The sequence below is a fragment of the Mustela erminea genome, chromosome 7 (genome assembly GCF_009829155.1).
Source record: "Mustela erminea isolate mMusErm1 chromosome 7, mMusErm1.Pri, whole genome shotgun sequence".
Lineage (NCBI taxonomy): Eukaryota > Metazoa > Chordata > Mammalia > Carnivora > Mustelidae > Mustela > Mustela erminea.
The window spans coordinates 21801031-21826748 of record NC_045620.1 but is presented as its reverse complement, the minus strand read 5'-3'; the positions used below and the strand labels follow the sequence as shown (position 1 = coordinate 21826748).

Sequence of the window (25718 nt, the reverse complement as noted above, 5' to 3'; positions counted from 1 at the left end):
AGCCAGAGACTCAGTGAGCCACTCAGGTGCCCCATCCGTTTTTTTTTTTTTAAAACAAGCTCTATGCCCAGTGTGGGGCCTGAATGCACGACCTGAGATCAAGAATTGCATGCTAACAAGATGGGATTGGGAGGGAGACAAACCATAAGTGACTCTTAATCTTACAAAACAAACTGAGGGTTGCTGGGGAGGGGGGTTGGGAGAAGGGGGGGTGGGGTTATGGACATTGGGGAGGGTATGTGCTTTGGTGAGTGCTGATTCACAGACCTGTACCCCTGGGGATAAAAATACATGTTTATAAAAAAATTAAAAAATTTAAAAAAAAAATAAATAAATACAGCACAAAAAAAAAAAAAAAAAAAAGAATTGCATGCTAAAAAGACAAAAAGAGTTGCATGCCCTACAGACTGATAGACTGAGCCAGGCACCCCAATAATCATCCTTATAGTGGCTCCACATCATTAATGAACTTTTTATTTTATTTATTTTTTTTTTAAAGATTTTATTTATTTATTTGACAGATCACAAGCAGGCAGAGGCAGGCAGAGAGAGGAAGGGAAGCAGGTTCCCCACTGAGCAAAGAGCCTGATGAGGGGCTGGATCCCAGGACCCTGGGATCATAACCTGAGCCGAAGGCAGAGGCTTTAACCCACTAAGCCACCCAGGTGCCCTCATTAATGAACTTTTTTAAAAAAGATTTTAAAATTTATTTTGAGAGAGTGTGCATGCTTGTGTGAGTGCATGAGCAAGTGGGGGAAGGAAGGGGCAGTGGAACAGGGAAAATCTCAACCAGACTACACACTGAGCACAGAGCCGGACAGGAGGCTTAATTTCACACACAGAGATAATGACCTGAGCCAAAATTGAGAGTCAGATGCTTAACTTACTGAGCCACCTAGGTGCCCCTGATGAACTAACATTTTTAAACTATTTTAAACCATTGGGGCGCCTGGGTGGCTCAGCGGGTTAAAGCCTCTGCCTTCAGCCCAGGTCATGATCCCAGTTTCCTGGGATCAAGCCCCACATCGGGCTCTCTGCTCAGTGCAGAGCCTGCTTCTCTCTCTCTCTCTCTCTCTGCCTCCCTCTCTGCCTACTTGTGTTCTCTGTCAAATAAATAAATAAAATCTTAAAAAAAAAAAAAACATTTAAACCATTAAGTTATAACATTTAAACCATTTTAATGCTGGGTAAGAAGTTGTTGGTAATTCAAGTTATATTATTTCCTATTCCCTTTCCAACTCTTAATGAGTATGAATATATTAAAGTGTTTTGATCAGTGTTTATACTGTTATTTTTATTCTCCCAGTATTATTTAATATAAACTACTCCTTACCCTTACTTGTCACTTTTAAAGATTATCTGATACGTTTCAAACAATCCTTTTGTCTATGCCAAACACTGAGGATGAGATGAGTAAGGCACCATTCCTCCTGCCCTCTGGAGGAAATAATAGAATATATGTCCAGAGTAGTGGCAAGAGAGAATGGTAAAAAAGAAAAAGGAGAGAGGGGGAGCCATCAGAGAGATACAGAGCTGGTGATGTTATAATTTAACACATATTAAGAGAAAGTACATAAAGCAGGCATTTCACTCCCTTTAAGATGCATTTGACAAATTAGCACCTGTTAGGTGCTATTTTAGCACCTATTAGATCGAACACTATAATTCCTCTTTACTGTTACACAATTCCCAGTTTCAGAGACCAACTAAATTTAGCATGAAGAAAATTGACCCGAGAATAAGTATTGATCTTGGGTTAGGCAATGGTTTCTTGGCTATGATAAGAGACATCTTGGATATGATTGAAAGACAAAAAGAAAAAAAACTAAGGGCGCATGGATGGTTCAGTCAGTTAAGCATCTGCCTTCGGTTCAGGTTGTGATCCCAGTGTCCTGGGGTCAAGCCCCACCTTGGGCTCCCTGTTCAGCAGGGCCTGCTTCTCCCTCTCTCTCTGCTTGCTGCTCCCTTTGCTTGTGCTCTGTCAAATGAATAAATAAAAACTTATAAAAAAATAAACTGGACTGTATCAAAATGAAAAGCTTTTGTGCTTTAAATAACAGCACCAAAGGGTTGCCTGGGTGGCTTAGTGGGTTAAGCCTCTGCCTTAGGCTCAGGTCGTGATCCCAGGGTCCTGGGTTCAAATCCCTCATCAGGCTTTCTGCTCAGCAGGGAGCCTGCTTCCCCCTCTCTCTCTACCTGCCTCTCTGCCTACTCGTGATCTCTCTTTCTCTCGGTGTCAAATAAATAAATAAAATCTTTAAAAATAAATAAATAAAATAAAAAATAAAGAACACCAAGAAAGTAAAGATGATCCAGAGAATAGGAAAAAATTTTCATATCATATATCTGATAAGGTGTGATAAGGGACTTGTATCCAAAATAGGTAAAGAAGATTTTTTTTTTTTTTTTAAGTAATCTCTATGCCCGACGTGGGGCTTTAACTCATGACCCTGAGATGGAGACCTGCACACGTTACTGATTGAGCCAGCCAGGAGCTCTAACTTGTAGGCTTTAAGTGACTGAATCATGAGCTTCGTGAATTATATCTCACTAAATCTGTTCTTTTAAAAAAAAAAAAAAAAGGAGAATAAGAAGCTGATACCAAATTAAAGGAGGAATCAATTATTTGTTCCACTGTGCTGCTGCTGGAACTAAAATCATATAAGCTATCAATTTTATTACTATACAGTGACTTACTGACTAAAGTATTTAGTAACTTTAATATATAGTCTCAACAACTATAATTTATAATCTATAAATATGGTTAGTTTCCCGTTAGTTAGTTTCCTATATTCTATAAATATAGTTTCCCGTTTCTGACGAAAAACAGAGTAAAAGTGAGCAAATGAAACTACTGACCGTCTTGAATATTACTTCAAAAATAGTTTGTTGTTGGGGCGCCTGGGTGGCTCAGTGGGTTAAAGTCTCTGCCTTCGGCTCAGGTCATGATCCTCAGGTCCTGGGATCGAGCCCCAAATCGGGTTCTCTGCTCAGCAGGGAGCCTGCTTCCCCCTCTCTCTCTCTCCCTGCCTCTCTGCCTACTTGTGACCTTTGTCTGTCAAATAAATAAATAAACTCTTAAAAAATAAAACCTATAGTTAAAAAAAGTTTTTGTTGTAAATTGTAACTGTGAAAATGAGGTCACATGATCTCATCTAATAAAACTTCTCTATGTCCTTTCTGAAGAAGACACCTTATGCTGCCCTTCTCATGAAAGACAAAATAGATTACAGGAGAACAACTTTCTTCCAACTACAAGACAAAATTGTTAAATATCATCTTTGAAAAGTGGTAACTCAATTTAATTCTTCATGAAAAGAATAAAGCATTTTAATATTAGGAAGCTTTTTCAGAAAGGGCTAGGATTTGATTATTCTTCAAATAAAATACTTGCTGTAAGAACCACCACTTGAGAGGCGCCTGGGTGCTCAGTGGGTTGAAGCCTCTGCCTTCAGCTCGGGTTGTGATCCCGGGGTCCTGGGATTGAGCCCCACATCAGGCTCTCTGCTCAGCGGAGGGCCTGCTTCCACAATCCCTCCCCACCTGCCTCTCTGCCTGCTTGTAATCTCTGTCCATTAAATAAATTAAAAAATCTTAAAAAAAAAAAAAACCATACCTGGTCTATAAAATTATTGTAGGCCCAAACCAAATACATTCATTAAATATTTTCTTTCTTTCTTTTTTTTTTTTTTAAAGATTTTATTTATTTATTTGACAGACAGAGATCACAAGTAGGCAGAGAGGCAGGCAGAGAGAGAGGAGGAAGCAGGCTCCCAGCCAAGCAGAGAGCCCGATGTGGGGCTCGATCCCAGGACCCTGGGATCATGACCTGAGCCGAAGGCAGAGGCTTTAACCCACTGAGCCACCCAGGCGCCCCTCATTAAATATTTTCAAACATGGGACGCCTGACTGGCTCAGTCCATGGACCATGTGACTCTTGATCCCGGGGTTGTGAGTTCAAGTCCCGTTTTGGGTGTAGAGATTACTTAAAAACAAAAAGGCAAGGGAAGAGTGCCTCGGTGGCTCAGTGGGTTAAGCCTCTGCTTTCGGCTCAGGTCATGATCTCAGGTCCATGGGTTGAGCCCCACATCGGGCTCTCGACTCAACAGGGAGCCTTCTTCCCCCTTTCTCTCTGCCTACCTCTCTACCTACTTGTGATCTCTCTCTCTCTGTCAAATAAATAAATAAATAAGATCTTAAAAAAAAAAGGCAAGGGGGCTCCAGGGTGGCTCAGTCAATTCAGCAACCAAGTCTTGGTTTCAGAATAGGTCATGATCTCATTGTCATGGGATGGAGCTCTTTGTCAGGCTCTGTGCTCAGTGCAGTCTGCTTGATATTCTCTTTCCCTCACCTTCTCCTTCTAGCTCACATGTACCCTCTCTCAAGTAAATAAATAAAATCTTTAAAAATAAATAAATAGGGGTGCCTGGATGGTTCAGTCGTTAAACGTCTGCCTTCAGCTCAGGTCATGATCCCAGAGTCCTGGGATTGAACTATGCGTCAGGCTCTGCCTTCAGCAGGGAGTCTGCTTGAGATTCTCTCTTTCTCTGTCCCTCCCCCCAGCTTGTATGTGCGTGCTTACACTCCCTCTCTAAAACAAATAAATAAAATCTTTTTTAAAAATTAATAAAACAAATTCCACATGTGTTCATTCTAAGTTATATCACTTTATATTAAAAAGAAACATGACATGGGGCGCCTGGGTGGCTCAGTGGGTTAAGCCTCTGCCTTCGGCTCAGGTCATGATCCCAGGGTCCTGGGATTGAGCCCTGCATTGGGCTCTCTGCTCAGCAGGGAGCCTGCTTCCTCCCCTCTCTGCCTACTTGTGATCTCTATCTGTCAAATAAATAAATAAAGTCTTAAAAAAAAAATGACAGACTCTGATTTCTCTTACCTTCATTGAATCACCATAAATTCCACTCAGTTGTTGGATATAATTGTGCAGCTTCTTTCTGTCCCCCAAGGCACTAAAATTATAACAGGATAAGCAAATCTATCATTATTTGCTTAATAATAATCTCTAGAGTATATAACAGTATATAATCAACTCTAAATTATCTACATTAATATAATGAGAGGTCAGATTAAAAGGAACAATTAATAATTCAGACATACATCCCCCCCAGAAACTCTCCCTTAGGCTTCTGCCCTTGATCCTCTTCCCTTGGTAACTCAGACTTCAACATCTCCTATGTCTCTACTAAGTGCTCAATTGATACTTCAAACTTATTTTAATCTAACTGAAGTTGACATCTTCCCTCACAACCCTGAATTGCATGGTTTAAGATAGCACTCTAAAGTAGAGCACAGGGAAAAGGACTTTGAAATGAGAAGTGATTCGTATCTGTACACAGACTCTGTGTGACCTGGGGGTGGGGGGGAATCACTCGGCCTTTTTTAGTACATAAATGTTCTTATCCATAGCACAGGAAAAATGTGAGTACTAGGTATGACTCACGCACAAATCAAATCTATCTGAAGGTTATACCTTTACTTGTACCCATTTTCCTTTGTCAGTAATCCCTCATAATGCTCTAGTTTCAATAAATAAATTTAATAGGACTTAACATAAACAGATCAAAATCCTATAATTCATTGTCCTGCATCATTTACGCTTACTGGTCCAAGCAAGTTAGCCTGACACCTGGCTAATTATTAACAGAAACAGCAGGCAAAGGGGCAGAATTTACTAATCTACTAGCTAATTAGACTGAAAAATAAATCTTGCGCTCAAAGTCCTAGATAGTCAGAATCACTACAACTGGCCTCTCTATTGTACTCTATGACTCATGATAACTACAAAATCCATGAATGATATTCTTGGGATGTACAGAAGCATTATTACAGCTGATAAATCATAAAGCAGCATGCCTTGTGTTTTCTTATTTCCCTATCATCTTCATCAGGTTGTTGAAGGGAAAGGCCAAGCTTGGAGAAGTAGTTATAGGTGATCTAAAACTGAGTGAGGTTAAGTATCGTTGCACAGTTGAGTATAATCACGAGTCACAGCATAAGATAGCAAACCTAAACCAATCTCGAAGCCCAATATTTCCCTGAACTAATACTCAACATTCATCATTTAATAAAACCCCAAAAGAAACTATTCACAAAGAAATCACTGATTAAAGTACATAAAAATAGCCAACCAAAATCTAGCAGTTTTATTTTAACAAAGGGTATAACAAAATACAGTAATACACATATACATTTTGAAGATTTATTTATTTATTCTAGAAAGAGGGAGAGAGAGCCCCTGTGTGTGAGTCGGGGGTGGGGCACTGGGAAAGGAGAGAACCCTCTAGCAGACTCCCTGCTGAGCACGGAGCTCAACATGGACCAGATCCAAGATCCCAAGATCATGACCGAGCTGAAATCAAGAGCTGGGGGCCAAACCGACTGTGCCACCCAGGCACCCCAAAATAAACAGTACTTTAAATAAAAATTTAAAGTAGTCTTGGGAGGGGGTGCCTCAGTGGCTTAGTCAGTTGAGCCTTCTCCAACTCTTGATTTCAGCTCAGGTCATGATCTTAGCTCAGGTCATAATCTCAGGTTGGTGAGATCCAGCCCTGTGTGGGGCTCCATGCTCAGTGGGGAGTCTATTTCTCTAACTCTCCTTCTGGTCCTTCCAACCCCCTGTTGTGCACACAGGTGTATTCTCTCTCTCTAAAAAAAATAATAATAATACGGAAATAATACAGCCTGTAGTCACAGGCCATAGTTAGACTATAGGAAGATTTTATTTCGGTATTTTATAATTTTTGAAATCTAAAATTTCTTACAACTGATATAAACATTTAATATACCAATGTTTTTCATTTGTTAGCAAAACCTTTTAGTGTAAGCCTGATGATTCACAGACCTGTACCCCTGGGCAAATAATACATTATGTTAATAAATACATATGTTAACACATATGTTAATAAAAAATTTTTTAAATCAACGGTTGATTGCAAACTTGAGAAAATTTAAGTACTTGTCTAAACTGGATCCCCCCTAGAAAGCAGAGTCTTGGACAAGAGCTTACAGATAGGTCATTTATTTTAGGATATGAATCCTAGGAAAGGTGAAAGAGGAAAGGAGGGGAAAAGAGTACAAGGCTATATTAATAAATTGGTTGAACTTGTACTACTGTTAACAACTTTGACTGGTTCTATTGGGATTATCAAAGGCAGCTTTATACAGCAGAATTTTGCCATAATGGAAATGTCCTATATCTGCCCTGTCCAACATGGTAGCCACTAGTTATAAGTGGCTACTGAGCACTTGAAATATGGCTAGGTGAGGAATTGAAACTTTAATTTAAATTAATTTAAACATGGAGCTAGTGGCTACTGCATTGGAAAACACAGCCCTGAGGAGTCCTGAAGAATCCACCTCAGAGTTATAAGGTAGGTAACAAGCTGTGCTGGATAATGTTCCGCTGAAATTCTATTTTGTTCACTCATGTCTCCCAAGTTCCTAGAAAAATTCCGAACACTCAGTGGGCCCTCCATAAATATTTGTTGAATAAATAGTAGTATCCAAGTCCACAAAGTAAATGGTTCTCTTTAAAAGCAAGACTCTATTAGAGCAAATGCAATTCAATTAAAATAGTAAGCAATTATTATACCTTAGTGGCGCCTGGGTGGCTTAGTGGGTTACACTTCTGCCTTCAGCTCAGGTCATGATCTCAGGGTCCTAGGATTGAGCACCACATTGGGCTCTCTGCTCAGCAGAAAGCCTGCTTCCCCCTCTCTCCCTCTGACTGCCTGTCTGCCTACTTGTGATCTCTCTCTCTCTGTTAAATAAATAAATAAAATCTTTATAAAAATAAAAAAATAAAAAAAAGGAAGTAGTAAGGGGGACTTTGGGGGGACTGAGTGGGCTGAAATGTGATTATGAAAGAGGCAAGATGAGGCTCTTGAAGATTCTGATCCAAAGGACACATTTATTAATTTATTCAAGTAAATGTGCTAAGGTTAAAAAAAAATGTTCTAAGGTTATTTTTCTCACAATTTGCTTCTATTATCAACTACTAAACAATAGTGCAGGAAGTAATTCAGTATAATCCTTTGTTTTGATTCTTTGGTTACTGTTACTACAAACATTTAGCTAAATGGAATTCCAGAAGGAAAAAACCGTATTTCACCACTGTTGCCAATTCTCTAAAAAAACCCAAAAAACAAAAAAAACCCCTAAGTCTCCATTTTAAGGAATATTTAAATATTTGCTCCTCTAGACCCTGAAACTCCCAGCCTTATATAGGGATCTCTACCTATAATTTATTAAGGGCCAACACGCGAATCACTTTATGTACATTGTCTCGTTATTATTTTCCATTTGACAGGTATAGAAACCGAAGAGTTGGGGCGCCTGGGTGGCTCAGTGGTTTAAAGCCTTTGTCTCAGCTTAGGTCATGATCCCAGGGACCTGGGATCAAGCCCTGAATCAGGCTCTCTGCTCAGCAGGGAGCCTGCTTCCTCCTCTCTCTCTCTCTCTGCCTGCCTCTCTGCCTACTTGTGATCTCTGTCTGTCAAATAAATAAATAAATAATCTTTTTAAAAAAGGAAAAAAAAAAAGAGAGAGAGAGAGAGAAAAAAAGAAACTGAAGAGTTAAATTACTTGTCCCAAATCACACAACCAAAAAAGGATGAAACTACTTTCGACTGCATCTTTAAATCTAATACCAGGCATACATTTCAGTCTAAAGATAGCTTTAGGAAGACCTAGAAACATCTTCAAGATAGGCTACAGCCTTGATTTTTCTTGCCAACAATTCCCCCCATCAGTTCTTATACATATTTTATGGTGTGTATAATTCAATTATTCTGAACTTGAGAATAAAAAGTTGACCACTGAAACTTCATGAAGGCTTGTCAGCAAAATTTTGTAAAATAGGAATCATTAGCAATAGTAACACAGGAATTGCATGACAATAACAAAAACAACTGTGTTAACCAGCAGACAAGGGCTTCTGTTTTAAAACACTCTCTAGATTTAAAATGAGGACAGTTAATAGATTATGGGCTTTGTCCCTTACAGGTGAATAAAAAGGTCATAAGTATGCTTGGCTACAAGGTGAATTTTATCATTCTTACCTTATCCCAAGACTTTCAAGATCAGACTCATTAAGATGGAGCAGTGTCAAACCCGTGATTTTATTTTCTTTGGAAGAAAGAGAGAAAAAAAAGAAAAAATGGTTTCAATATTTACAGCATATGCTTTTTTATTTCTTTTAATTTAGATTTGCCAGAATTTACTCAGATTGACATTTACTAACCACCCACTCCAGGCAATGAACTGTGTTAAGTACTATTTTCTTTTTTTAAAGATTTTATTTATTTATGAGGGGCGCCTGGTGGCTCAGTGGGTTAAGCCCCTGCCTTTGGCTCACGTCATGATGTCAGCAGAGAGCCTGCTTCCCCCTCTCCCTCTGCCTGCCTCTCTGCCTACTTGTGATCTCTCTCCCTATGTCAAATAAATAAATAAGATCTAAAAATATATATATTTTTTATTTATTTAGGGGAGAGAGAGAGAGAGCGCGCGCGAGCATGAGCAGGTGGCAGAGGGCAGAGGCAGAGGCAGAGAGAGAAAGACTCCCAATTGAGCAGGAAGCCCCATGTGGGGCTCGATTCTAGGATCCTGGGATCATGACCTGAGCTGAAGGCAGATGCTTTACCAACTGAGCCACCCAGGTGCCCCTAAGTACCACATTTTCATTTGTCACTTGGAAAGGTTTTTTTCTCAACATGGGGCTCAAACTCACAACCCCAGGGTCAAGAGCCCACATGCTCTACTGACTGAGCAGCCAGGAGCTCCTGCCACTCAGAAAGTCTTCATTTTAAATAGATAACTATATCAATAGGCTTTTTTTGATAAATCAAGTAAAAATTTTTTTAAAAGATTTTATTTATTTATTTGACAGAGATCACGAGTAGGCAGAGAGGCAGGCAGAGAGAGAAAGGGGGAAGCAGGCTCCCTGCTGAGCAGAGAGCCCAACGTGGGGCTTGATCCCAGGACTCTGGGATCATGACTTGAGCTGAAGGCAGAGGCTTTAACCCACTGAGCCACCCAGGCACCCCAAATCAAGTAAAATTTTTTAAAGATTGATTGATTGATTTGTGAGAGAGCATGTGCGTTCGAGTGAGTGCACAGGGAGAAGGAACAGAGGGAGAGGGACAGAGAACCTCAAGTAGACTCCACAGATCCTGATGCAGGCAAGGCTCGAAGTCATGACCTTAAGAGCAAGACTTGAGATGAAGCCAAGAGTCGAGCGCTTTAAAGGACTGTGCTACCCAGGCAACCCTCAAGTGAAATTTTTAAAATTATTTGAAAAACTAGGGCGCCTGGGTGGCTCAGTGGGTTAAGCCGCTGCCTTCGGCTCAGGTCATGATCTCAGGGTCCTGGGATCGAGTCCCGCATCGGGCTCTCTGCTCAGCAGGGAGCCTGCTTCCTCCTCTCTCTCTGCCTGCCTCTCTGCCTACTTGTGTTCTCTGTCAAATAAATAAATAAAATCTTTAAAAAAAAAAAAAAGATTTAAAATTATTTGAAAAACTATTTGCAGGGAATTCCAAGTTGCAAAATTGGCAGCTTCCTTCTAAAACAGGTGAGGTTTAGGGTGGGGAGTAAGGGTGGGAAAGAAGTGTAAATCTATTGTTCATAGAATAGTCAAGACAAAACCATAGCCTGGGAGCACTTAGGTGGTTCAGTAGGTTGAGTGGCAGACTCTTGATCTTGGCTAAGTTCTTGATCTCATGGTTGTGAGTTTGAATCCTGTGATAGGCTATGTCCATCCTACTTAAAACACACAAAAAAAGAAAAAAGAGCAATTTCAAGTTCAGTAAAATTTCATTTTGTATTTTTACTCTAGTGCTATCCTGGTTTTCTAAAAATACCCTCAATAATCTTTAAGACATATTTGAGATGCCTGGCTGGCTCAGTCAGTAAAGTATGCAACTTTTGATCTTGGGGTTGTTGAGTTTGAGCCCCACTTTGGATGTAGAGATTACTTAAATAAAAATTCTAAAAACTTCAGGAGCCTGGGTGGCTTAGTTGGTTAAGCATCCAACTCTTAATCTCAGCTCAGGTCTTGATCTCATGGTTCTGAGTTCAAGCTCTGCACTTAAAATTAAAAAATACTGGGACGCCTGGGTGGCTCAGTTGGTTAAGCAGCTGCCTTCGGCTCAGGTCATGATCCCAGCGTCCTGGGATCGAGTCCCACATCGGGCTCTTTGCTCAGCAGGGAGCCTGCTTCTCCCTCTGCCTCTGCCTGCCATTCTGTCTGCCTGTGCTCGCTCTCTCCCCTCTCTCTCTGATAAATAAATAAAATCCTAAAAAAAAAAAAAAAAAAGTTAAAAAAAAAATTAAAAAATACTAATAAACTTGAAGACTTTTTTTTTTTTTCCGAGTCATCCTTGTGCAGGGGCCATGCTAACCTTCTCTGTATTGTTCCAATTTTAGTATAGGTGCTGCTGAAGCGAGCACTTGAAGACATATTTTTCTAAAAAGATCCTGAGTTATGCAATTATGTAGTTTTCCACAAATGGAATTATGTTGTTTATAATTTATTTTTTCACACCTATGATGTCACAGAAATCTTTTCTGTCAATTTTATTAAACCACATCATTTTTAATGACTGCCTTATATTCTACAATTAGATGCCCCGTAGTATATTTAACCAATTTTTTCCTGAGACTTATGCTCAGAAATGAGGATACCTAAATGAGTATACCTTAAAATGAGTATACCTAAACCGATATGATAGTTGTTGTAAAGATTTTACAAGATAAAATATGAGAAGTATGTAGAACAGTACTTCACACAAAGTAAATGCTGAGGAAATGTTAGGTATCACTACTATATATAACTATTATCAATGGATTGATCATTTCTACTTTCTTGCCATTTATAACCAATGGTTAAAAGAATGACCTTGAGGGACGCCTGAGTGGCTCAGTTGGTTAAGCAGCTGCCTTCGGCTCAGGTCATGATCCCAGCATCCTGGGATCGAGTCCCACATCGGGCTCCTTGCTCAGCAGGGAGCCTGCTTCTCCCTCTGCCTCTGCCTGCCATTCTGTCTGCCTGTGCTCGCTCTCTCCCCATCTCTCTCTCTGATAAATAAATAAAATCTTTAAAAAAAAAAAAAAAGAATGACCTTGAATATATTTCTTTGGACACCTGTAGAATTCTATCTGTAAATTTGTACTAGTGAAATTTCCTAAGTAAAAAAGTATTATCAAGCCATCCATGGTTTGACCCAATAGACACTTCCATCAACTTCACTGGATTACCCATTTCTCTTATTATCAATCTTTAAATATTTTCCTATTTAGGGTTGCCAGGGTAGCTCAGTTGGTTAAGAGTCTGCTTTGGGCTCAGCGGGAAGCCTCCTTCTCCCTCTCCCTCCGCGGTTCCCCCTGCTTGTGTTCCTTCTCTCGCTGTGTCTCTCTCTGTCAAATAAATAAATAAAATCTTAAAAAAAAAAAAAAAAAAGGAAAAGGAAAGGGAACAACACTTTGTATGTAGTTTTGCAAATAAAAATAAATCCAGGGGTTGGGGCGCCTGGGTGGCTCAGTGGGTTAAAGCCTCTGCCTTCGGCTTGGGTCATGGTCCTGGGGTCCTGGGATCGAGCCCCGCATAGGGCTCTCTGCCCCGAAGGGAGCCTGCTTCCTCCCCTCTCTCTCTCTCTGCATTCCTCTCTGCCTACTTGTGATTTCTCTCTCTCTGTCAAATAAACAAAATCTTTAAAAATCAATCAATCAATCAATCAATCAATCAATCCAGGGGCGCCTGGGTGGCTCAGTTGGTTAAGCAGCTGTCTTTGGCTCAGGTCATGATCCCAGCATGCTGGGATCGAGTCCCACATCAGGTTCCTTGCTCTGCAGGGAGCCTGCTTCTCCCTCTGCCTCTGCCTGCCACTCTGTCTGCCTGTGCTCACTCCCTCTCTCCATCTCTGCCAAATAAATAAATAAATAAATAAAATCTTTTAAGATAAATAAATAAATAATTCCAGGCTAAGATAGGGATTAGAAAGAAAGACTATTGCAATAGGGAGAATGTTGAGATTTCAGAAATCTCCAAAGTCAAACAGAAGAAGGTGCTGCTGTTTTTTATCAGGTAAAGGAGGGGCAAGCAGAATCTTTAGGAAGTGACCCTACTGGGGTCTGACATGACAATATCCTGCTATGCTCAGCCGATTCCAAGAGAAGCTGATCACGGAGCATTCCACTTTCTTAGTGCTTGCTGCAGTTTAGCAGCAAGCAAGAGAGAGAGAAGTTTGACTAATCTTTGGTCAGGACAAAACAAACAGTTTTGTGGGGGTGCCTGGCTGGCTCAGCCGGTGGAACCTATGACCCTTGATCTTGAGGTTTTAAGTTTGAGCCCCTGATAGGTATACAGATTACTTAAAAAAAAAAAATCTTGGAGCACCTGGATGGCACCTTAGTTGAGGGTCCAACTCTTGATTTCTGCTTTGGTCGAGATCTCAGGGTCATGGGATTGAGATCTCATGGCTGTGGGATGGAGCCCAGAATTGAGCTCTGGGCTCAGTAGGGAGTCTGCTTGGGATTTTCTCTCTCCCTCTCCCTGCTTCTCCCCACCCTGCACTCTTTCTCTGAGAATAAATAAATAAGTCTTCAAAAAAAATTGTTTAATTAAAAAATAAAAAAGGAACTTTAAAAGAAAAAAGAAATGAACAATTGTCCCATGTGGTCAGTTGGTTTGTTTTTCGTTTTTGTACCAATTAAAAGCATGTAGTGAGGGGCGCCTGGGTGGCTCAGTTGGCTAAGAGTATGCCTTCAGCTCAGGTCATGATCCCAGGATGCTGGCATCCAGCCAGGTTGGACTCCCTGCTCAGCAGAGGAGTCTGCTTCTCCCTCTCCCTCTACCCCATCCCCCTGCTCATGCACTCCCACTTTCTCTCTCTCAAATAAATAAAATCTTTAAAAAAAAAAAAAGGCACTTGGGTGGTTCAGTGGGTTAAAGCCTCTGCCTTCAGTTTAGGTCATGATCCCAGGGTTCTGGGATCAAGCCCCGCATTGGGCTTCTCTGCTCAGCAGAAAGCCTCCTTCCTCCTCTCTGCCTGCCTCTCTGCCTACTTGTGATCTCTGTCAAATAAATGAATAAAATCTTAAAGGGAAAAAAAAGCATGTAGTGAATTCAAATTTTGCTAGTATTAGACAAGTATTAGACTGTGGGCTCAAGAGAAAAAATGATTCTGAAGGTTGATGAATTATTCTTCAGAACATCACTGAGGGGCACCTGGGTGACTCAGTCAGTTAATTAAGCGTTGGCCTTCGGTTCAGGTCATGGTCCCAGGGTGCTGGGATGGAGCCCTAGGGAGCCTGCTTCTTCCTCTCCTCCCCACTTATGATCTCTGTCACTATTTCTGTCTCTCTCTCTCTTTCAATTAAATAAATAAAATCTTTTGGGGCGCCTGGGTGGCTCAGTGGGTTAAGCCGCTGCCTTCGGCTCGGGTCATGATCTCAGGGTCCTGGGATCGAGTCCCACATCGGGCTCTCTGCTCAGCAGGGGGCCTGCTTCCCTTCCTCTCTCTCTGTGATCTCTTCCCTTCCTCTCTCCTACTGTGATCTCTCTCTGTCAAATAAATAAATAAAATCTTTTTAAAAAAAAATTAATTAATTAATTAATTAATTTAAAAAATCTTTAAAAAAAGAAAAACAGGGGCTCCTGGGTGGCTCAGTGGGTGAAAGCCTCTGTCTTCAGCTCAGGTCATGATTCTGGGGTCCTGGGATCGAGCCACGAATCGGGCTCTCTGTTCAGCGGGGAGCCTGCTTCTTCCTCTCTCTCTCTGCCTGCCTTCCTGCCTACTTGTGATCTCTGTCAAATAAACAAATAAAATCTTTAAAAAATAAAAAATAAATTAAAAAAGAATAAGTACAACAACAACATCATTAAAACAGAGAGCCAACAACATAGCCAATCATATTTTGGAGACATAAAATATAAAACTATTTCATTCCCACCTATTGCTATTCAGAGAAAGATTCCATCCAGAGTGGAGGAAAACCAAAGGGTAGAGGAGAAAAGAGAATTACAATTCCCAACACCATCAATCTATATTTTTTAACTCTTTCAACAGTTAAAGTTCCTCCTACCCTAGATAAATGGGACTCCACCCCATAATTGCAGAAGTTTACTAAATTTGTAAATAATACTACCTTCCTATAGAACACTTCAGAGGATAAGACAGAGAGAGGTTAAACTTCATATCCATTAGGGGAAGTTGAGTAGATTTCAAGTGGATGGATACTTGAACTTGAGCCAGTTGCTTAAAATTCACAACCCACACATCTCCCCAAGGGATGTGGCCAAGTTGTGGGCTCCTGGAAGTTCAGTGCTCAGATTTAACTAGGGAAACGGACTTTGGAGAGCAAACATAAACATTACCAAGCTTTACAAGTACAGTCAAACATATCGAGCCCTACTGGGATGCTACGATAAGGCAATGGGGATTCAGGGATTAACAAAGCATGCTTCCTCTCCCTTAAGAAAACCCCGCCTAGCCTTGAAAGATGACGGGAGCAAACAGAAACTTAAAAGCAGCAGCACATACTCTAAGGTGGAAAGTGTTCAAGGAGCTGCAGTAGTAGCACGGAGGGGTCTCCTGAGCCCGGGGTGCCTGAAGGACAGGTCTGGGGAAAGCGTTCTAAGAAAAGGAACTGAGAGGGTCGCCTGGGTGGCTCAGTGGGTTAAGCCGCTGCCTTCGGCTCAGGTCATGATCTCAGGGTCCTGGGATCGAGTCCCACGTCTGGCTCTCTGCTTAGCAGGGAGCCTGCTTCCCCCTCTCTCTGCCTGCCTCTCTGCCTACTTGTGATCTCTGTCAAATAAATAAATAAAATCTTAAAAAAAAAAAAAAAAGAAAAGAAAAGAAAAGGAACTGAGTCCGCCTATCCCGCACTGAGGTGGCAAGTTTCCAAAGAAACCCACCAGCATCAGACCAGGCGCCCCACCCAAGTTCACAGTCCCCAAAGCTGTCTTTCTTCCAGCGGGTCCCCAACCCCAAAAGCCCCATTTCTCCTTACTCCATCTCAGGGTGCACTCCGGGCGCCTTCTGTACCTCCCAGCGCCGGCTCTCTCCCCCCCGCCTCAGGTTTCCGTTCTCAGATGCAGGTTATTCCTCCCGCAGGGGCCTCCCCCGACCCCTTCCCCACCCCCGCCTCAGGTCCACCCCTGCGGGTGCCTCCCCGCGCAGGTCTTCCTTCCCTGCTTCAGGGCCCCTGCTCAGGAGGGCTCTCCGCCTCAGGTTTCCGTTCTCCGCCTCAGGTCAACCCTGGCTCGGCGCCTCAGGTCCACCCCTTTGGTACCTCCCCGAGCAGGTCTCCCTTCCCCGCTTCGGGACCTCTTTGAGGCCCCCAGCTCACTGCCCCAGGGCGCCCTCTCCTCAGGCCCTCAGCCTCCGCCTCCGGTCGCCGTCCCTCGGCCCCTCAGCCCTCTACCCCGGGTACCTCGGAAGCGGTCCAGTAGTCGGGGATCTCTGAAGCCACTGCGCTCTAGGAAGCAGCACACCTGCTCCGGGCCCCAGAACTGGGGATCTGGGAGGAGCTCGGGGCCCGGGGACCTCTCCGCCGCCGCGGAACGGTTGTTTGGAGGGGTTCTTGGGCTGCCATCGCATCGGGGTCGCTTGAAGGGCTGTTCCGAGTTGGCTCCCTGCATGGCTACCACCAGCGCCAGGCACAGTACAGTCAAGAACCGCGGCGCTTATACCGCGCGCAAGCGCACTGACTGCCGGTCGCTGAGGACGAGCCCGCACAGCGCTGCCAGCCAACTGGCCTCCCGCGCAGGCGTACTGACAGCTTAGACCTTGGGGCTGGGCAGCCCAGCCACTTCAGCCACCCGGCCCTCGTGCGCAGGCGCAATGACAGCCCAATGGTCCTCTACAGGTCCAGGAGTTTACAGAAAGGGAGAGAGACTAGAAGCAGAGCCAAGGTCGTGCTAGTGAGGACGAGATGAGGAAAGACTGTACCTAAGACCCGTGGAAATCCTCTCACAGTCCGGAGCAGGGGCTCTTCTGGTGAATTGAGGGTGCCTTCCTCCAAGTGAGTATCACAGGTATACCCTTGGCCATGTTTCAGATGCCCCAAACTTAAAGAAACCTAAAAGGCCATCAGGCTGGCCATCTTCTCAATTAGAGAAAAGTGGGCAAGAAGCTGATCTGGAAGACCATGGAATGATTTCAAATCTGATATGAAGGTAGTCTCATTGCGCTGCACAGGTTCTACAGTATTTCTGGGCAGTTAGAGGGCCCGGGGGTTCCGATCCATAAACTTTTTTTTTTTTTTTAAGTAATGTATATTATTGGGGGGGGCAGGTCTGTGATTCATCAGTCTTACACATATCCGTAAACTCTTATCTAAAGGATTCCACACAGAAGCAGACTTTAGACTTCTCTCCAAAAGAATCCTCAACTCCTCTCCCTATTCCAACTCCCCGTCCAGAGGAAAGGAAGTGGCCAATCTGATTACTGCTAAACAAAATTCACCTGAGTAGATTTGAAGATCTAACTGGCTTTATTCAATGATCCATGAATAGGGCAGCAGCCCATCTGGTAAGGAGAAAGGAGCTCCGAGGAGCTGTACAAAATGAAAGATTTTTAAAGGCAGAAAGGGGGTAAGACAAGGAAGTCACAGCAAAAGAAAGGATGATTTTAGGCAAAGTCACCCAACTTTGGGGGAAAGGCAGGAGTCTACCAGGCTGCTGCCTCACCAGTGTTGGCCAGGAAATTCCAGACTGACTAGAGTTCACAGTCCTGGGAAAGTTTGAAACTGCAATTAGGCTAGATATTAAGTCTTGGTTTGCTAATATGGGTCTTAGCACAGGTGACTTTATTTTGGGCCTGTTTCTTTTTCAACATTACTTAAAACTTATCTTCAAGGATTTTTACCACCTGGTGGTAACAGCCTGTAAAAATGAGAGGCATGTCCCCATCACCTTAATCACTCAGGGGCATGAGCAAACTTCCCTATAAATCTTAGTGTGTGCAATTAACTGGTAATAGGACCACTATTCCCACCACTAAAGCCAATACACCACACCATCAACCCAGCCATAGACCCATCTAGGAGATAAGGGATGAATAAGCACCTAGCTGGCTCAGTTAGTAGAGCATTTGACACTTGATCCCAGGGGTCATGAGTTTGAGACTCACTCTGGGTATAGAGATAACTTAAAAAGGCAAAATAAAACGTAATTTTTAAAAAAGGATGAATGAAACAGATTATCATTAAGCAGTATGAACTAGTGGTCTGGTAGAGAGCAAAATATCTTTTTTTTTTTTTTTTTTTTTTTTTTTTTAAGCAATCTCTACAGCCAGTGTGGGGCTTGAACTCAAAACCCTGAGATCAAGTGCATATCCTTACTGACTGAGCCAGCTGGTCATCCCATAAAATATTCTTAGCATACACTTAGATCTTTACTCTGATGCCAGGCATTGTTCTAAGAGTTTTACAAATTTTTTAAAAAGATTTTATTTATTTGACAGAGATCACAAGTAGGCAGAGGCAGGTGGGCGGGATGGGGGGTGGAGCAGGCTCCCTGCTGAGCAGAGAGCCCCATTGGTGGGGGAGGGGGGGGCAGGACCCTGGGATCATGACCTGAGCCGAAGGCAGAGACTTTAACCCACTGAACCACCCAGACACCTGGGCTTTACAAATATTAATTAATGTATGTATCATAACAATCCTAGGGTGTAAGGAACTGAGCTACAGAGAGAGAAATGAGTAATAATTTGCTCATGGTCACACAGCTAGTAAGTGATGAAGCCTGGAACTTGCCCTCCATCTGCACAGAAGGGCCAGGCTCAGCAAAAATGCCCTTAAGTGCCAGAATAATTTGAGAAATGAACAGAGTTGCCAAGACTCATGAAACCCAAACAAAGGGGTAAAAGAGACAATGAATAGCCCATGAATGAAAGCCTATTTCAACTTGGAAATGGCTGGCTTGAAAACTTGTATTTTTTTAGACTTATGGGAAAATCTCCCCTGACTGCAAGGTTTCCTTGGCAGTAGAAGGTGATATAAGCAGGGTTTTACATTTAATCGACTGGATTTGTTCAAAGCAGTTACTTTTGAGAACTTTAATTTTCTGTTTGTGTTTGTTCAGGAGTGTCATTTAATGCCATGTTTATTACTTATCTCCTTATCCCTTCTTTTCTAGGGGCCCTAGATCTTGAGCAAGGTTGTTGGTTACTTGCTCAAGGTCACATGGCTAGTAGTAAGTGACAGAATGGAGATTTGCAGCTGACTCCAAAACTTCAGTGCTTTCCAGTTTGCCAGGGCAGTGAAGCCCACTCACAGCCACAGTGATCTTATTCTATCTCGCTTTTCTACAACAAGAGAATAGTTAACAGGCCCTCTGGTGCTCTGGTCACCTTGAAGGAAATGACAGGTCAACCTCTCCTATGATGCCAAACTTGTCATAGTTCATACTTGAAAAATCTGTAATGTCCATTAATTGAAGGCCCATTGCTTCATGACCTTGAATATCCCCAAGGATTTCTCCCTGCCCTTACATAGCTACCTTCCACCCACCTAGCTGAGCTGGGGAATTTTATTTCTGTCAGCATTAATCATGTGGTTTTGTATCTCTCCACAGCTTCCTCTTCAACCAGTGCTGCTGGTTCTCAATGCCAGCTGTCACTCTCTGTTTCATTTCCTCTTCACCCTTCGCTGAACTTAGCCTCCTTAAGACATTCTTTTTTTTTTTTTAAACACTTGCCACAAATCCCAAAGCCAAGCTAAAATTCATTTTTTATTTTTAAGTAAGGTCTACATCTGACATGGGCCTTGAACTCACAACACTGAGATCAAGAGTCGCACGATCCACCAACTAAGCCTGCCAGGTGCCACCAAGCCAAAATTCTTTAAAAAAATAATAATTAATTTTCTCATCTGATAAAAACAATGCTCAGGAAGGAAAACGTGGAAAGCAAAATGTGTATATATGTAAAGGTCACTTCCTGGTAGGTGCTCCATAAAACTTTTTTCTTTTTTTAAGATTTTATTTATCTAGGGGCATCTGAGTGGCTCAGTGGGTTAAAGCCTCCCTCTGCCTTCGGCTCAGGTTATGATCCCAGGGTCCTGGGATCAAGCCCTGCATCCGGCTCTCTGCTCCAAGGGAAGTCGGCTTTCTCCTCTCTCTCTCTGCCTGCCTCTCTGCCTACTTGTGATCTCTTTCAAATAAATAAAATCTTTTAAAAAACAAGAAAACAAACAAACAAAAAAAGATTTTATTTATCTATTTGTCAGAGAGAGAGAAGCAGAGACAGAGCCCAAGCTGGAGGGAGAAGCAGGCTCCCCACCAAGTAAGGAGCCCGAAGCGGGGCTTATCCGGGGACCCCAGGATCATGACCTGAGTTGAAGGCAGATACTTAACCAACTGAGCCACCCAGGCATCCCCATAAACCTTTTTGTTTCGTGAAAGAAGAAACTCATTTCCAGGTCTCAGAATCTGTGAAAAAAAAGACCTCACAGATGACAATAGTTACCAAATTTGAGTACCTACTATGACTCAGACATCCTACGTGTGCTTTACTTTATATCCATATTTTCTACTCCTTATAATGACCTCAGTCCATACCTATTATACTAGTTAGACTTATTTGGTTATAAATACATTCATCCATTCATTCAAGAACTATATCTTTTTGGGGGCATCTGTGTGGCTCAGTCAGTAGTAAACAGGGGCTCCTGGATGGCTCAGTTAAGCATCTGCCTTCAGTTCAGGTCATGATCTCAGGTTCCTGGGATTGGTCCCCACATGGGGCTCCCTGCTCGGTGAAAAGTATCTTCTCCCTCTTCCTCTGCCCTCTCCCCACTTCATGTACTCTCTCACTTTCTCTCAAATAAATAAATAATTTTTTTTTAAAGTAGCAAACATATTAGAAGTTAGTGATATGGAAAAAAATTTAAGAGGAGTGGAGAAGGACAGAGTCACAATTTTGGATAAGGTAGTCATAATACACCTTTTGGGAAAGTGCTATTTTAGCAGAGACTTGGAGGAGATGAAATGAAAGAAAGCTTCTGCTCCTCTAGCTCCAACAAAATAACTTCAAAAGCATGGATCATGTTCATTCCTGGACCAACTGCTGTGTTTTAAGATAATTGACACCCCCCCAAAAAAAATTTTTAAAAAGAAAGGAACATCTGGGTGGCTCAGTCAGTTGGGCATCTGCTTTCGGCTCGGATCATGGTCTTGGGGTCCTGGGATTGAGCCCCGCATCGGGCTCCCTGCTTAGCGGGGAGTCTGCTCCTCTCTCTGTCCCTCCCCTCTGCTTGTGCTCCCTCTCTGGTTCTCTCTCACTCTCTCTCAAAAAAAAAAAAAAAAAAAGATAATTGACCCATTTGGGTCACATGTTACCTCTTGTGTGAGAAGGCAAGGTCCTGTACAAGAAGAAGAGAATTGGTTCTGAACAAAAAGACCCGAAGTGTTGTTACACTCATTTAACATGGAAGGAACTAAAGCTCAGAAAGGTGAAATGACTTGCCCAGGGTCACACACATGTATTAAGTGCTTGGGATTTCAACTAGTTCTGTCAGAAGAACCATTATTCTTGGGGTACCTGGGTGGTACTGTCAGTTTAGCAGCTGACTCTTGGTTTTGGCTTAGGTCTGATTCTCAGGGTTATGAGATCAAGCTTCACGTTGGGCTCCCCACTCAGCTGTTTGCTTGACTCTACCTCTCATTCTGCAACTTATTCCAAATAAGTAAATATATCTTTAAAAAAAATAATTGTTCTTTTCTGCAACTTGAGCTGGATACAAGTTCTGTTGCTTTTAGGCATAGACAGGGTCAGGCCATCCCATCCTAGAATTTAGCTTATTGTGAATTCCTGTAACTGGCTCAATGTTTGGGGTGATGTGACCATGTATTTGGGGGTTGGGATGCTCAAAAACATAAGGGAGTGGCCAGACGTTAGGGACGGGGTACCGCTAGGTAAAAATAACTCATGGATACTTTTTTTTTTTTCTTTTTTAATAAACTCTGTGTGCACTGTGGGGCTCAAACTCATCACTCCAAGAATTAGGAGTCACATGTTGTATTGACTGAGCCAGCCAGGCACCCCACTCATCTCACAGATCCTTTTATTTATTTATTTTTTACTTTTTAAAGATTTATTTTTTTATTTTTTGAAGATTTTTTTTTTAAAGATTTTATTTATTTATTTGACAGATAGAGATCACAAGTAGGCAGAGAGGCAGGCAGAGAGAGGAAGGGAAGCAGGCTCCCCGCTGAGCAGAGAGCCTGATGCAGGGCTGATCCCAGGATCCTGGGATCATGACCTGAGCCTAAGGCAGAGGCTTTAACCCACTGAGCCACTCAGGCGCCTTGAAGATATTTTTTAAAGGGGTGCCTGGGTGGCTTAGTCGGTAAGCATCTGCCTTCAGCTCAGGTCATGATCCCAGGGTCCTCTCCCACTTTCCCTGTTTGTGTTCCCTCTCTCACTGTGTTTGTGTGTCTCTGTCAAATAAATAAACAAATAGAATCTTTTAAAAAACAGATTTTTTAAAAAAGATTTTATTTATTTGACAAGAGAGATTACAAGTAGGCAGAGAGGCAGGCAGAGGGGGAGAGGGAAGCAGGGTCCCTGCTGAGCAGAGAGCCCAAAGCACAGCTCCATCCCAGGACCCTGAGATCATGACCTGATCATGACCTGAGCCAAAGGCAGAGGCTTAACCCACTGAGCCACCCAGGCACCCCAGAAAAAAACATTTTTTTTTTTTTAAAGTAATCTCTACATCCAGCCCGGGACTCAAACCCACAACCCTGAGATCAAGAGTTGTACGTTTCACCGACTGAGCCAGCCAGGCCCCCTAGACCTTGGATCTTTGATGAAAATATTTGCCATTTGACTGAGTAACTCAAGAGTTCATTCTCTCTTCGTACTTCCAAATTCATGAGCCAATAAACTTCCTTAGTTTTTAGGCCAGTGTGAGATGGATTTTCTCCTTTGTGTGTGTATGCTTTGAAACTTTGGATTTTCCCTCATTTGTGGCTGAAAGCATCCCTGATAATACTTCATAACTTTACCATCTGAGAGGGCTGATTTTTTTCCTTGTTGTGACATTGGTATCTAGACTAGTTTAGTCTGATTCCTCATCACTCATGTCATACTATCCTTAGTGAATACCACTGTCTGTTAGCCGAATTCACAAAGATCTTTGCCTCTGAGAAAGTTCTTTTCACTCATTGAGTGGGCCCATATTGTTATGGACTGAATTGTGTCCCCCCAGAATCTCCAGTCCCCAGTGTGACAGGGCTTGCTCTATGTATGTATGTATGTATCTATCTATCTATCCATGCATTTATCTATCATTTATTTATTTTAGGCTCTCCTCTCAACAGGGGCTTGAACTCAAAACCCCAAGATCAAGACATGCTTGGGATGCCTGGGTGGTTTGGTCATTAAGCATCTGCTTTCAGCTTGGGTCATGATCCCAGGGTTCTGGGATCAATTCCCACATCAGGCTCCTTGTTCAGTGGGGAGCCTGCTTCTCCCTCTACCTGCCACTCCCCTGCTTGTGCTCTCTCTCCAATGAATGAATGAATGAAATTTAATTAAATCTTAAAGAAGAAGAAAGTTGCATGCTCTACTGACTGAGACAGCCAGGTACCCCTGGCCTTTTTAAGGAGGTAATTAAGGCTAAATGCAGTCATATAGGTAGGAGCCTAATCTAACAGAACTGATGTCCTTATAGGAAGTGGCACCAGACATCTCTGAGGCTGGATGCTTGGTTCCTGGACCTCTTTTGAAAGCATAAAGCAAGGTTAAAGTTATATTAGTTATACCATTAATTTAGCTGCACATTCTGGGCTTTTTGTTGTTGTTATGTTCCTCTACTTAATTGTGTTTTATGTTCCTCTCAGCCCGATGTATAGTAAATCATTAACTGTGCGTTTTTCACTCCCTACTCCCTGTTCTCACTTTGGTTATAGAAACCTGATGATAACCAGATAATGACATTTGTTTTGAAGTCATCTGACATAATCTGATTGTACCAACTCCTGATGGCATCTTACTGTCCAGAAGAATGCGCCCATTCGGACGTTTCAAGGCTTCCCTGCTCTGAGATTTCAAGAAATGCATCACCGTCCTGATGTTGGCAGGCTGGGTCTAAGGACCCAGAGGGGCCCTGCAGGACCAGCCAAGAGGGTCCTTGGCTTTGCATGGGATAGAAATCAAATGCAGGGCGCCTGGGTGGCTCAGTGGGTTAGGCCACTGCCTTCGGCTCAGGTCATGGTCTCAGGGTTCTGGGATCGAGTCCCACATCAGGCTCTCTGCTCAGCGGGGAGCCTTCCTCCTCCTCTCTTTCTCTGCCTGCCTCTCTGCCTACCTGTGATCTCTCTCTGTCAAATAAATAAATGAAAACTTTAAAAAAATTAAAAAAAAAAAAGAAATCAAATGCAAGCCAGGAGGGTTGCGTTATGGACACTGGAAAGGGTATGTGATATGGTGAGTGCTGTGAAATGTGTAAGCCTGACAATTCACAAACCTGTACCCCCTGGGGCAAATAATACATTATATGTTAATAAAAATTAAAAAAAAATTTTAAAATGCAAGCCAGGAGGAAGTGAGCACAGAGTTTATGGAGTGGTATAAGCAATAAGAGTATAGCAGATGGAATTCAGGGAGACCTGGGAAAGTGAGCCACACTGTTGCTTGGGGGTAGAGATTTATATTGGAAACGGGTCCAGAGTACATTTTGCTTTGGAAATCCAAGGTGGATTCGGATTGAAGGTGAGTATCTGGTGAACAATAGCTGTTACTCCGTAAATAACCAAAGGTAGGGGGACTGATGGCAGTGTTGATGGAGGTTTGTTTAATACCAGTGTCCTGGAACATGACTGGAATCAAGTTCTTAGATGTTAGCAGCTGTTTGGGGGCCTAGGAGGAAACTTAAGAAGGATTAACTCTCTTGTCTTACCTTGGAGTGGGAACATAGCTTCTTTGGTTTGGTTTGGCCTGAGTTTGGACATCTGGTTTACTCAGATGCAAAATACAGAGCATGAGGAAATGGTCCTTAGCAGAGAAACAGCAGAAAGGGAACCTTTTTTAAAATGGAGTCCCTTCCGTTTCCTCGTCTTGTTGCTTTCATGAATTTACCTCCTTCCCCATGCACAAACTCTTCCTACGCTCAGCAAAGCAAGGCAGCTTTGGGAGGAGCCCTCTGCCTTCTCGTTGGACTGTTTTTCTGATAATAAAGCTTTCTTTGCTTCAAAACCCTGAGTGTCTCTTTCCATCATTTGGGAGCCTTCAAGTTCGGGCGATGATTGGATGGAAGCCTGGAAAGTGAAAGGATTTGCCCAAGACAGAACAAAAGAGACAGAAGTTTACTGATCATAGGGCAAGGGAGCGGAGGACAGGACAGCAGAGAGGCTGTCTGCAATGATGCAGTCAGTGGGGACTGTTTTTAAAGGGGGAAGGTGAGGAGGTATGGCAACCTAAGAAATTTTCCCTTTTTTGGTAACTGTGCCTGGTTGTAAGTGGCCCATTGGTTAGTTAGGGCCTATGGATATTGTGAGTTGGGTCATCTGGTGGGCCTGTCTGGAATCAGCCAGGGGGTGTCTCTGAGCCCTTTCTACATTCCATTGCTCAAGCCTGTTGTCTAAAAGCAGCTTCTATAAAAACTGCTTTGTCAGACTTTGGCTTACTGTGCATCAGGAGCACGGATGCACTTCCCTTTGGTAACATCTCCTTCCCCGTGCACACACAACAGAAGGG

General features: G+C 42.7%; 1 protein-coding gene, 1 long non-coding RNA gene and 1 other non-coding gene across 10 annotated transcripts in view; 1 reads left to right on the top strand and 2 right to left on the bottom strand.

Annotated features, from left to right (window-relative positions):
• The window catches only part of SAMHD1 (SAM and HD domain containing deoxynucleoside triphosphate triphosphohydrolase 1), a 60308-nt gene extending 43549 nt beyond the window's left edge, over positions 1–16759 (bottom strand). For 3 of the 8 annotated variants that reach the window (XM_032350734.1, XM_032350738.1, XM_032350737.1), the window contains exons 1-3: positions 16447–16759; positions 9078–9144; positions 4895–4967 (exon numbers count right to left, since the gene is read on the bottom strand). In XM_032350734.1, coding sequence (XP_032206625.1) covers positions 4895–4967; positions 9078–9144; positions 16447–16654 — 348 coding nt within the window. In that variant the 5' untranslated portion in view covers positions 16655–16759. The remainder of the gene's footprint in view (positions 1–4894; positions 4968–9077; positions 9145–16446) is intronic. The other 5 variants (XR_004287502.1, XR_004287503.1, XM_032350733.1 and 2 more) reach the window with 3 other exon arrangements.
• LOC116596627 lies at positions 11356–11463 on the bottom strand. The gene has a single exon (XR_004288215.1). It is a non-coding gene; the product is annotated as a U6 spliceosomal RNA (small nuclear RNA).
• Positions 16760–16849: 90 nt separating the features above from the next.
• Positions 16850–24250, top strand: LOC116594994. Its single transcript, XR_004287506.1, has 3 exons — positions 16850–17037; positions 17358–17546; positions 23933–24250. It is a non-coding gene; the product is annotated as an uncharacterized LOC116594994 (long non-coding RNA).
• Positions 24251–25718: the final 1468 nt, after the last annotated feature.